General features: G+C 42.2%; 1 protein-coding gene across 1 annotated transcript in view; it reads left to right on the forward strand.

Moving 5' to 3' along the window:
* The window catches only part of jph1a (junctophilin 1a), a 37,955-nt gene that overhangs the window by 16,772 nt on the left and 8,233 nt on the right, over positions 1-12,950 (forward strand). The window contains exon 4 of the mRNA XM_061064193.1: positions 7,907-8,025. Coding sequence (XP_060920176.1) covers positions 7,907-8,025 — 119 coding nt within the window. The remainder of the gene's footprint in view (positions 1-7,906; positions 8,026-12,950) is intronic.

Genomic DNA, 12,950 nt, shown 5'->3' on the forward strand with positions numbered 1-12,950 from the left:
GGAGTTGATCTTCAATCTGTCTCTACAGTACCTGCCAGTTCAGATTCAAAATACATTTCAAATCTTTAGGCCATGAGAGTGCTTTTTAAAAAAAAAAATTAAAAAAAAACCTTAGCTATGAAAGTTTGTTAAATGTTCACAATTAAGTAAGAAAAATAGTCTGATTATAATGTTCTATCTTGGGAAATAAGCTTGTCAGCTTTCTTGTGAACAGATGAGTAAATTGGTACCATTGTTATATTTGTAAGGACAGTTACTGTAGTGTGGCTCGTATAGTCGGGCCTTATTAGTCATTGTTTATAGCCTGGGCTAAAACGACCAATGTTTTGGATCAATTTCTACCCAGTTTGAACCCCATGACCATCAGAGGAGATATCTGGTTTTGGTCCTTGCTGCTTCTTTTTGGCCCTGATTACGTGGTGATGTGAAGGTTCAGAGATCTTATTTAAACTTCCCAAACTGCTAGCAGGCTCATTGGGGCCACGCCGTTTCAGCGGCGTGGCCCCAAGTTAGTTTGGGTTCAGAGAAAAGAATACCTTTCGATTTTTTCCTGATGTACTTGATGTACCAGGACTGCACAATCTGTTGCTCTTTTAGTTTGAACCCTGCTCAAAGAAAGACAGAACACAGAGAGAACCAGCTAGCCTGACTCTGTCAAGAGGTTGTTAGCTTGTCTCGTACTTGTTTCATGCCCCAATTAAAGACACAGTTTGCCACAGGTAATACAAGATATGACTTGTTTGTAAGATGATTTTCTAGAGTTGCTTCTTGGTCAATATTTTTAATGTTCAAACAGAGCCGAACTAGATTCTGTTTCTGTTCTTCCCACAGAGCTAAGCTAACCACCTGCGGGTTTAAGATTTATTTTTAAGCTTTTGTCTTTTTATTGAGATAGAACAGTGAATTGAGTCAGAAACCGGGGAAAGAGAAAGTGGGGAATGACATGCAGTCGGACTTTAACACGGGCTACCCCCTATAAGGACAGCAGCCTCTGTATATTGGGTGCACAATCCAACCACTAGGCCACTGGCAGGCCGGCTGTAGCTTATTATTAAAGGCTTTATATGCGATTTTTTGATCCAGCAGATGTCGCCCTTGAGCACCAGCATGAAACCAAAACAACTTGCAGTGCATTGTTGTGATCTTTATTATGCTCGTATCTTCACGCTGCATGTCCGGGCGATGTAAACAAACTGAAGATAGGACTCGGAAAACTCGGAAAGTATCACAGACAGCAGGACTCGGGTGTTACACCCATTGTAGACAGTCATGACTCACAGAGTATATAAAAGCCTTTTAAACATATAGACATAAGATTGGAATCAATGTTCATATTTTACTCTCATCAAGAAATCGAGTTTTTCCTAAACCGTGTCCTTTTGAGCTTTGTTATATGGTGATAAACATTTTGTAAAGATGGCTGTCATGTCTTTCCCTTCCTCGTATGTCCTTTTCTTCCACACTGTGACAGGTCTATTCATTACCCTGCACTTTCCCTAATGCTTTCACCCTTTCATCCTGTGTTTTTCATATTTCCCAGGCTTTATTCAATAGCCTATACCTTTCATTTCCTATTTATAATGCTCTGGTTCTCTCTATGGATTTGACATCGCTGACAATGCCATGTAACCTTGGACGAACCCTACAGTTTCAGGTGAAATGTTAAAAAAAAAAAAACATTCCTCATTAAGATGACATATTACATTGCCCTGCAAATCACAAGACTGGGGGAAATTCAATAAGCCTAATTGATGCCTGATGCTGCTTTTCTCTTTTTCTTGAGCGTGCCTATCTGAACTTCTTTTGAAAGGAGAAAAACTATAGGAAGAGAGGGAAGGCAAATAAACATTTTGCCTTGCAAAAAAAGGATGTGTTAAGATTTAATGGGCTTCATGTACAGCACATGGCTATGTCCCAATATCCTTATTCTACAGCACCATGTAACAGCTCTCTCTTTAGGATAAAGTTAGCTTATCTCATAATAACATCCACTCCATCTTCCATTTAAAGCCTCATATGCTGTAGCTATTGTCTATCCACCCCCCCCCTCCCCCCAACCACTGCAGCCCCTTGTAATGTGAGCCCAGACCTCAGCCGAGGAATATTTCCAGAATAATTTCAGTGTCGGTTTTAGCTAACCACTAATGGTGTTAGTAATGCTCGAGTAATCCTGAATTAGCACCTTTCAGGAGTTCAATAGTATTGCCTGCACAGATATAAGAGATATGTGCAGGGCAAGCAAAGTGTTAATTTGTGACGTTCTGAGCTGCTCCTTTAGACCTGCGGACTGTTTTGGACAAGATACAGGCCAGTCACGTCCCTAAATGTATTATATCCTTTCATAGAAAAGATTAGCGCCCTCTGAAAAGGAGGCGCACTCATCATATTCATGTGGCAGCCTTTTCCAGCCGACATGATACTCAGGCTGGGAACTTGAATGCTTTTATAATGTCAAACTTCTTCGAAAAATCACAGTTATTTTAACTGCTTCCAGAATAGCAAATAAAAAGATAAATTGATCCTGAAAATATGAAGAAATAGACAACAAGGTTTCCAGTTAAAACAACAAATGTTTGGCTACAGTTACGCACAGTTAGACCGCTAAACTTAGCATCAAGCAGTTGCGAGTGGATCGCCTGTAGCCTAATGGTTAGTGTACGTGCTCCATGTACGGAGGCTATAGTCTGGGTTTCGACTCCGATCTGTGGCTAAATTTGTTGTTTAATTAAAATATAGCCTAATGTCCTTCCATATTTTGTAATTCTAATATTGTTTTTCCAGCTGGTGATGAAATGATAGTGATGTTAGCTTTAGCTTCCCACCCTGAGTTTTAAATCAGAGGGGATGGTCTTAGTGGTATCTGTGGGGAAAGGAAGGTATGAAGGTTAAAAGAAGATTGTTGACTGCTGATGTTTACAAGGACTAGGTCGAGCCTCATCTTCTATCTTATTATATACCATACTAGTCAGCATTCCAGTTACCAGGCCTGGAGAAAAGGAAGGGGGGGGGGGGGGGGGGGGGGTTTGATTTGAAGACGCGTAGATTGGTGGAGGGGATCAAGAGACGAAGGGGGCGCAGATCTGTGTCAGCATATGTGAGGGAGATTCCTCAAATAGGCCATAGCCCGGGGAGTGATGAACCAAGGCCTCAATAAGGGGAATGTGCACACATTGCACACAATCAGACATGCACTTACACACAAATAGGCACATAATACACAAACACTTTATTCAGCGGGAGACGGAGGTATGACAAACCTTAGAGGATGCACCGTGCAGCATGGGAGCTGGGGTTTGAAATTTAACCCAACAGTAAAATTAGAGGGGCCTGAGATGCATACCTAAGCAGTTCTAAATACCCAGGAGTCTTTGCACCCCTCTTTGCTGTCTCTCTCTCTCTCCTGTGCTGTCTTTCACTACTTTTGATTTCATTACCTTTAATTTCTTTCCGGGTTTTTTTTTTTTTGGCTTTCTCAACCTCAGCCTATATTTCAAACACACACACAGGCACAAATTCTGCAGAGGGGGGGAAAAAAGCGTCCCGCCACACAGCGTGCCAAACTGACTCAACACTTCTCACACAATTCATTTGTCACAAGTGATGAAACAACCATTGATCTCACCAGTCATCAATACAATCGCTCAAACGGAGCCTCAGTCCAAAAGCTTCAAAGCCTTGGCTCCTTTTTTCGACATTTGGTCCACATTTCTGTAAACAGGTGTGTGTGTGTGTGTGTGTGTGTGTGTGTGTGTGTGTGTGTGTGTGTGTGTGTGTGTGTGTGTGTGTGTGTGTGTGTGTGTGTGTGTGTGTGTGTGTGTGTGTGTGTGTGTGTGTGTGTGTGTGTGTGTGTGTGCGTGTGCATTGAAGGATTCAAACCGCTCAATTTTCTTTGGATACTGAGGACATAAACAGGTGTTGCTTTATATTCAGACAGAGGCAGACTGGACTCAAGTAGGGAGGAGGCAGACGGTCTGACTAGTTCTCTTTGAAAGGTCAGTCGTGACTTTGCATACTGTTGTTTATCTACACTTTCAAATTGGTAATCAACACGATGACTTCTAAAATTTGGCCTGAAAAAGTATCTGTAACCTTATGTGTGCTTCTGCTCCGTCAGTGGGCAACTGAAGCCAATGATTGGCAGTGACAAGTCATAATTCAAGCTGCTACAAGAATCATTTACAGTAAAAAATGGATCATGTGTAATGTTTAAGGGTTCATTTATTGTGACAAACAGAGAATTGTTACCTCACTAAGCAAGTGCCCTGAGGTTTACAAAGCGTTTTATCTTTGAGGGTAGTAACACTAATCTGCTGTAAATCAAATTATGGTCTGAAGTCTGAACTGTATCTGCATTCATAATGTACATCCTAATAGGTTGTTGATTGGAAGAGTTCTTACTGTCCATGCATTGTGGAAGATGTCAGAACCTTGGCATAAAGCATCTAAGAATCTCAGTTAATAAAAAAAAGCTCAGTCTTCAGTTCAGCTGCATTCAAAACTTGAACTAATTAACCTGATAAAAATGTATATTGTTGCAAAATAAGGATGACTCCACCAGATGGAGGGTGGTGGTCGCAGAGAATATTTGCCCTCCTTTAGCACTGAAAAGACGTGTCTTTGTTTGTGCTTTAATGTTGTAAACATAGAGGTGGAAGGGAAAAATCGATACAGCATAGTATCCTGATATTTTTTGTGGCGATATTATATCGTCTCATGGCGGCCAAGTATGGATATTTTTATGATATTAATTAACAGCAAATATGCTTTTAAATGTTTGAATTGCTGAAGGGGTTGCGCAATTTATTTTCATCCAGTTGTGCTGTTTAAAATGACTGCGGTTGTAAAGTCGTACATACATGTTTGTGTTCCGTTTAGTTTGATGAAACTGAAATCATAACATTCAGGTTGTGAGCTGCATGCAGCCTTTCACAGGGTTTAACTTTGATCACAGTGTTGGTTCAGACTGTGGGCTTGACTCCCATTGGATAGAAATAAAAAAGACTGAAGTGAGATGAATAGACTGAGACTGTTTTCTTATTTAACAAAAAAGTTCTTGATTTATTTTTTTGGGACATAATATGCAGTTCAAAAAGTTAAACCAGAATATATTGCAGTTCTCAACATATCACAATTTTTTTTAAATCACAACAATATCGTATCATAGGGCCTCTGGTCATTCCTAACTCTAGTAATACAGGAGTATATTGTTTGAAAGACGCAAATCCAAACATCATTTTTTTTCAGGCTGATACTGTCTGAGTGTTTTAAGTAATGACATTTTCATATTTAAACCGGTTATTGAACCAAATGAAGCAGCAGCAGCGCGGCCACTTCAGAGGCCTCGCCTAAGAGAATTGGAATGAAACAAATTTTCGTTGTGAAACAGCTTTGTTCAGTGTTTCTAAGTAGTTATTAGATCGGAGCAGTATGTTCCACTGAGGTTTGTGTCTTGTGATAATGAAGAGTCACTTTTTGTAAATTGTTCAGCCTGCTCCACTGTTCCTCTTCCGTTTCTCTTTGCACTATCAAAAAAGAAGCAAAAATCTGAGTTTTCTCGATTGCCGACTTGTTTGTCAACTTTTCACAGCCCTTCCGTGTTTTGAATAAAGGTGTATACATATATCAATTTACAGATGAAAGGGGAAAAAAAATCATGCAACCCCTTTCATCCCTGCGCCTCACTTGCCCTCGTTTTCTCCCCTCTCATTGTGCGCTGCTCTCGTCCCGCTGCACCATCACACTCGCATCATTCTCTTGCCTGTCACCTCCCAGCCACCAGACATCCTGCCTGTGCACAGTCTGCATCGCTTCCTGTGTCTGCCCGTGACTTTCAGCCACGTCTACCGAAAGGAACTGTTAAGATCCTTTAGGATATGTCACGGGCGTGCTGTATGCATTCGTGACGCATTCAAGGCCTCCTTTCACTCGGCTGCACATTTCACACATTTCAGAAATAGAAGCATGTTCGTCCTTGTGGCAGCATGTGTGGCAAGTGGATGTCTGGGTGGTGTGATGGAACAGGAATGCTTTTATGTCTGTTTTACAGTTAAGACCGTCAGCTAAAATATACTGTACCTGTTTTAGCTAGAAGAGTGATATTCCTATATCATGGGTTTGTAAATTCATGGCAGAAAGCTAGGAATTGTCCGCCGTAAAAATGTCTTAAATGCGGATTATTATCTATTTTTTTTTGACTGCAGCTGGTAAGTTCTGTCGGTAAACAGAGCCTGAGTGTGTCCTCTGTCTTTGGGTGATGCAGAAGCTTATTTCCAGAGAGGAAACAGTCCATCTCACCCGCCAGCATATGGCTCCTCATGCATTTTAATATCACACTGTCCCAGCCCTGTCAAAAACAGGGCTGTACAGAGTCCAAGGACAGAGAAGTATAGTCAGAAATAGAGACATCTGTCCGTTGGGGTCATACTGGCAGAAAGACAGAGCGAGAGAGGGAGGGAGGGAGAGAGAGAGAGAGGAGGAGGATGTAGGGGGGGAGGGAGGGAGGAGGGGGGGGGGGTGACGGGATGCAGCGTCAATAAAGAAGGATGGAAAAAAACAGGGAGCATTGATTGGAAGAGAGAAGGGATGGTGAATGGAAGAGGAAGAGGAAGATGGATGAGTGGGGTTAAGCGGGGCACAAGGCACAGCTGTCAATACTTACAGTGATACCAGGACAGCACATCTGGATTTCTGCATTTCATGTTGCACTGTCATGTATTGTGTAAGTGTTCCTTTCATTAACAGTTCGGGACAGCAACTTAACCACTAGCTTCAAACGATGAATGTCATACTGTTGCAAAAGTGACGGCATCTTGTGGTTGCAGTGCGTGTATGCCCTTCTATGGCTCTTCAAATGTGTGTGTGTGTGTGTGTGTGTGTGTGTGTGTTTTGTGTGCACATGTGTACATGTTGCATATCTTTCGTTGGAGTTTTCAAGGGATTTGTTAAGCAGGTCAGCGCCCCGGCCTCTATCTGTCCAGCCATGCTACGCTCCCGTAATACCTCTCAGTGCTAATACTGCGCTCACATTGATTCCAAAACGTATTACTCTTCTGCCTTTGGGTTTTTTTCAGCATCAGCACAATATCGTGGAGGTAGATGCCAAGTTTTTTTATGCTACTGTTGGAGCAATTGCACTTTTGAATTCTATTTTAGTGTTTCCAAGTCATTTGAAGGATCGTGGTATTTTTATTGAATTTTATTTGATGCATTTGTTTTTCATTTATTAATGTTTTAATTGGCTTTTTGTAACCTCCACCTTTTTTTTGCTGACGGCACCTTAGCTTTCACTACACCGCCTACTGTTTTACCTTGATATGATATAATAGTACCATATGTATCCACGTGTGTGTGTGTGTTTGTTTGTTTGTTTGCTTGCTTGTGTGTACGTGTGCGCGTGCATGTGTACCCTCTGGGCACTGCTCCCGTGTGGTTCAGCAGCAGTGCAGTGCTCCAGACTGGATTAAGGTCTTGCTTGGATGTGGCTGCGCTCCATTTGGAAAATCAGGATTTGGATTTGAGATAGATCACAAGGGGAGGTGTTATGTCATCCCCACGAGAGGGACAGGCTGGATGATGCAGCTCAAAGATGAGGAGGAAGAGGCAGGGATGGGGGAGTCAAAGAGAGGTGTTGGTAGAGTGCGCAACCCATGTACAGACAGAGGCTGCCGTCCTTGTTGCACTGGTTGCAGGTACGACTTTCTATCCTGACGCTGTTTGGTGCATTTCATCCCCAAAACTCTGTCTCTATGTTTCCTGTCTCTCGGAAGCTGTCCTATCTAATGAAGGCCAAAAAGGCCCAATAATCATCTTTAAAAAAGAGAATAGATGATGACACTTGCTTCGTTGGGTCTTGGAGTTGGTGATGAAATTGAAATATGTCTCTTGTCTCTGTGTGGTTTTCTTCCAGAACGGCCCATGCCAGGACAAAAAGCGAGGCTGCAGAGCAGGCCGCCATCTCTGCTGTGCATGACTCTGAAATTGCCAGGGCGGTTGCAAGGGAGCTTTCTCCAAACTTTTACCAACCAGGTAACCATTTACAACACACATAAAATGATATTAAAGCATGTTCCTCCAGAGCGTGGACATCAAACAGATTAAGCAGGTAAAGTGTCCCGCAGAGTCTCTTTAAATAACCCCCCCCCCCCCTCCCCCTCCCCCGCCCCCCTCTGAATTAGTTACGTTTGGACTGCTGGTGCACTTTGGGGTCAGGAAGGTCGCATGTGTTCACTGCACTTGAAGTAATGTCATATTTTGAATATTTCAAAGGGACTCAGTTTGCATACAAATTTGGATTGGAACTCACAGGAGCAGAGTTTTAAAGCAAGATTTTAAGATATTTTGGATGCGGCGGACCAAGAAATGAAGTCCCTGCTAAGGCTGTTGAGGAGTTTTTCCTTTTTTTTTTCGACCCATATTTTGCAAAATAAAAACTTAAATAAGGTACACATACCTTTTAAACTCAATTTAAGTACTGTTACAAAGTTCTTCATTAGTAGAAATGTTCCCGGCTCATGGAGTGCACACCCACTAGAGGACTAAGTGTGTACATTTAATGCTTGTACCCACACTGCAAGCTACATGAGAATTTTACATTGTTGTAATGGACAATTTAGCAAGCTATCACAAGCAAACCGCTGCTGTTTGGCACCTGCCTGTCCAACAGAAAATAGTCCAACTCTGTTCACTGGAAAAGGCCAACACAAGGTTCACCCTCGTTTTGGAACGAGCTTAATCCGCTTGGCGTTTCGCCTCACTATGATTATGTTTTCTTTTATTTGCTGCTATTTTCCAAGTCCGTTATATCCGTTGCTTTGAATCACATCCAACCGCTGAATCCACTCCTAAACTCACCTGCGCGCTGTCATTGGCTGGGGGAAACACATCAGCTCCCCACCAAGAAACGACCTGCGTTTACTCAACAGTGCTTTTTCTAATATCCCAGCTTACCTCCATTGTTTCTGTTAATGCTACACAGCCACCAAGCGAAATATCTTTCCATTCATGTGTTCAGGAACTGAGTTAGTGGAAGAAGTTTGGTATGAAAAATGATGTTTGCACGTCTTAAAGATGTTTACACCGAGTCACTAATGAGCTTGTTTTAGGTGCACAAAAGCTTCGGGTTTGGTTTTCCAGGACCGTAATCGAAGACTTAAAGTACTGAGGATGATTTCCAACACTACAAAGGAGGACTGTGTTTGCGCTTAGACAAAGCAGAGCCAGTTTGAAACTGGGTACAGGATTCTGGATGGAAGCCTTGTCTGTGCTCTCAAAGGCATTTTTTAGCTGCTCGGAAAAAACTTGCTAAAATTTGCAGCCGTAAACTCTGCCAGAAAAAGTGTGAAAGCACATTTTTCTGTGCTTTTTGTGATGTTTTTCAGACTATATTTGACGCGTGCTTTGATGGTACACGTCAAAGAAATGCCTTAGAGGTATAAGGTTGGTGGTCAAGGAAACTTACCAGCTCTAATACCAAGGAGTTCTCATCTTTCCTCTGCCCCGAGGTTTAACGAGCTAACTGCCATACTATACACAGGCTCACACAGCGTAGGGTGTCAACTCTACTCTGTTTAGTTCATTTTACAAGGTAAGCTGAGTTTTACGAGGTAGTGCCGGACATATAAGACTACACAAATAGGGATGGGCACAAGTGTTTTTTTTTGTCAAGGAGCTTGTGATACAAGAAGGGGCAGAGGTGGAACAAGAGGGCAACAACTGGAAATGCTTAAAACATGAACATGAACATGAATCTACTGTCCCCCTTTTGTCAAAATATTTACATTTGATCCAGTTGAGAAAATTCATTTTGAAGAATTGTTCATTTAAGGCTACGTGAACTTGCCTCACCTCTTCCACTGTGTATAATATATTTAGTCCTATGAGCTAGCCGACCTTGGGCCCTTGCCAAAAGCCGCTACAAAATAGTGGATGACAAATAGATTGACAATGGGACCCATTCAAGCATGGCCCTCCACTAAGCCTTAGAAACGGTCAGCCCGGGCCAGAGACATCCCGCCGCTTGCTTGTGTTGTGGAAAACAGTGGTCATGCTTGGCAGAACGGGGGATCTCCGGGGTTCACAAGTCTGCGCAGAGAGAGCATCCTTGCCTTTTAAGTCAGATTATGAATGAGAAAGTGGCTGATGTCATGATAATGTGCAGCTCCGGGCGACATCTGAGCCGCAAGCAAGTCTGGTAAGCCAAGCTGAGAGCCAGACAGGCACCTGCATAGGTTCCAAAACCCATTTCCCATATGTCAATTTTATTTTTACCGTTTGAAATTCTCAGTCTTGGTGCAGTTTTTGGGGAATCATGAATGGCCTACTTTTACTTTTCTTGCTGGTTCACAGTTTGTCCTTCAGGTTATGTTATGTTTGAGGATAAACACAGTCCCCTATTTGCAGCTTCATCACAAAATAAATAAAAAATGTGTCGTGTTAAATGAAAAAAAATGCTTATATTTTCTTTCCCTATCATCTTGTTTCTCCCAGTAATAAAGTAGGAGAACACATACTCAATCAATGTACCCATCATTCAAGGTACATGTGTGACTTTCCTTTGCTACTTAAATGTCTTCCTCTGTGGTGGAAATATTCTCACTTACCCCATCCCTCAGCTTCTCCTAAGTCCTCTAGGGTAACAACTAGGGGTCTAAACCCCTTGTTGTTTGTAATTGGCATTTCAGACTCATAGCAGGTTATCACCCATGTTGGGAGTGTGCACTTCAAAAGGAAAGAGAGGGTCACAGAGAACAGGACCCTGACCTTTATGATTGGTTCACATACAGCACCCTGGAGGGGGGAGCAGCAAGGGTTAGCAAGGCGGGGCCTGCGTTGTGACGTTAATTGGGTTATATTTGGTGCTCGCTGGGGTCTAATGGAGACATAGCTGAAATCCTTATACACTGAGAGGAACCCGGCCCCGCCGCTCGCCCTCTCAAGGGCTGACGCAGAGCAGCTGTCCCTTCCTTCAGCCGCTCACCGTGGGGGAGGGGTTCGTGTCAGGGGTGAATTGGGATCCCGCTCCGCCCTGTTTGACCTATTCAAGGTACACTTGACCAGGTGGAACCATAAAAGCCAGGACTTGTCAGTGCTGAACACCAGACGTGAGCAGGTGCTGCTTTAAATTCATGGCAGCAGGTGTTGTGGAGTAAGTTTCAAGACAGTAGATCAGCTGAAGTTTAAAGTCATGCAGCAACTTCATTGGACTTCCAAGGATACAGAATGTAAATTATTTTAAAGGAGGAACGGATCTGACCCTTTCCAAAACAACATTTAATTAAAAAGTTTATTCCTCATTTATGGAAATTATATTCATCAAGGTAGATTGGTAAAATCACTTTGTCTTTTCCCAAATTTATAAATGCATTTAGATCCATAACACGTAAGTGGTGTTGTTAAAGACCTGTTAAAGTCTGTATTTCCTCACTGTGTCTTCCAGCCTGCTTAATCTCCATCAATCTAATGTCAATGTATGTAAGAGTGAAAGCCCTTCTGTGTTCTCTTTCATGCTGCCACCTGATAGAAAAGAACAGCAACACAGTGATTAGACCCAACAACAGATGATGCGGTTGACTTCAATTGCATGTGTTTTGACAGTGTAAATGTAAGCCTGTACATATGTATGCGTAACAGTAGTACAAGTAAGCTGGCCAAACAATGACAGCTCCCCTAATCCATCTGTCTGCATGAGTAGGAGGATGAAAGAGAAATTACAACCCACGGACGTGACTAATACGTATGAAATACAACCAGGGAAAATGCAAATGACATTCAATGCCAAACAGTTTTTTAAGCTTTGACATATAGACAACAAAAAAAACATTCAAGTTAATAGATGATTAACACATGAAGCCTGAGTGACATCACCCATCTGTTACTGCAGGGGGCTTTGGAAGTCTGTAGAAATGCTGTCTCTACCTAACTTTCGGTCAAGAGCTGGAGCTGAGGTGGGTTTTGAGCCTTTTTACAAACTTCACACCCCCGTCAATCAGGTCACACACATGGCCGTGACCGGAAGGTCAGGGGTTCAATCCCCAGCTTCTGCAGCATACGTCCTTGGGCAAGACGCTTAACCCCAAGTTTTAATTCATCTTTTACAATGACACATGAATTGTATTTTCTGCACTAAGTTCACATTCTAGAAAAATGACAGTCGTCATTAACACTGTCTTTATCCCTAGTTGTTAAATATATTTCATGAATAGATCGAGGAAACAGAGACGTTAGCTGCTTCTCTCTCTCCGGCTACATTCTCCCTGAATCCTGAAGGAATTATAAATTACCCAACAAATATCTACAGTCAGTAACTATCTCATTTAGCTATTGTTTCTGTTTCTCACTACCTGAATGATGATGTGAACGGTATTTAGGGCTTTTTAATCTTGTTTTATTTGCGTTCATTATCAGTTTGCATACTTCTACAAAGTGGCCCATCTCATGGCAGCTGAAATGTTTTAATCACACGCTCACACACTGAGGTTTTATCATTTAAGTGTCCCACCATAACCGAGAGGAATATGAATTAAATGATGTTTTAAAGTACTCTACTCCCCCAGAGAAAGAGAGACACACAGCGGGAGCATAAAGGTTCTTATGGACAGCTCTTATGTGCGAATCAGACTTGGGCAGGAAGTTCCTTTCGGGCAAGATAAGCAAATGCTGGGAAAAGATATTTGTTTATCCTCCACTGTTGAAATGTTTTGCCTCTGCTGATGGGCAACTCATGTCCAGTTAAGATGAATACTTTCTCCCTTGATAGCTTCTTACTCTGTTGACACTCACCAAAAAGTTCTGCACTAAGCCAATAGTCCCATGTGCAACTGCTGTGTGCCGGGCCATGGAGATTTTACACAAATGTGTTACTCTGACACGTTCTTTGAAAAATGGTGTATATAGTGCAAAATAAGCTGCGTTTAATTTAGGTTTTCTAGAAGTCATGAAGTTTATTTTGGGTC

This window comes from Labrus mixtus, chromosome 19 (genome assembly GCF_963584025.1).
Source record: "Labrus mixtus chromosome 19, fLabMix1.1, whole genome shotgun sequence".
In the NCBI taxonomy this organism is placed as follows: domain Eukaryota; kingdom Metazoa; phylum Chordata; class Actinopteri; order Labriformes; family Labridae; genus Labrus; species Labrus mixtus.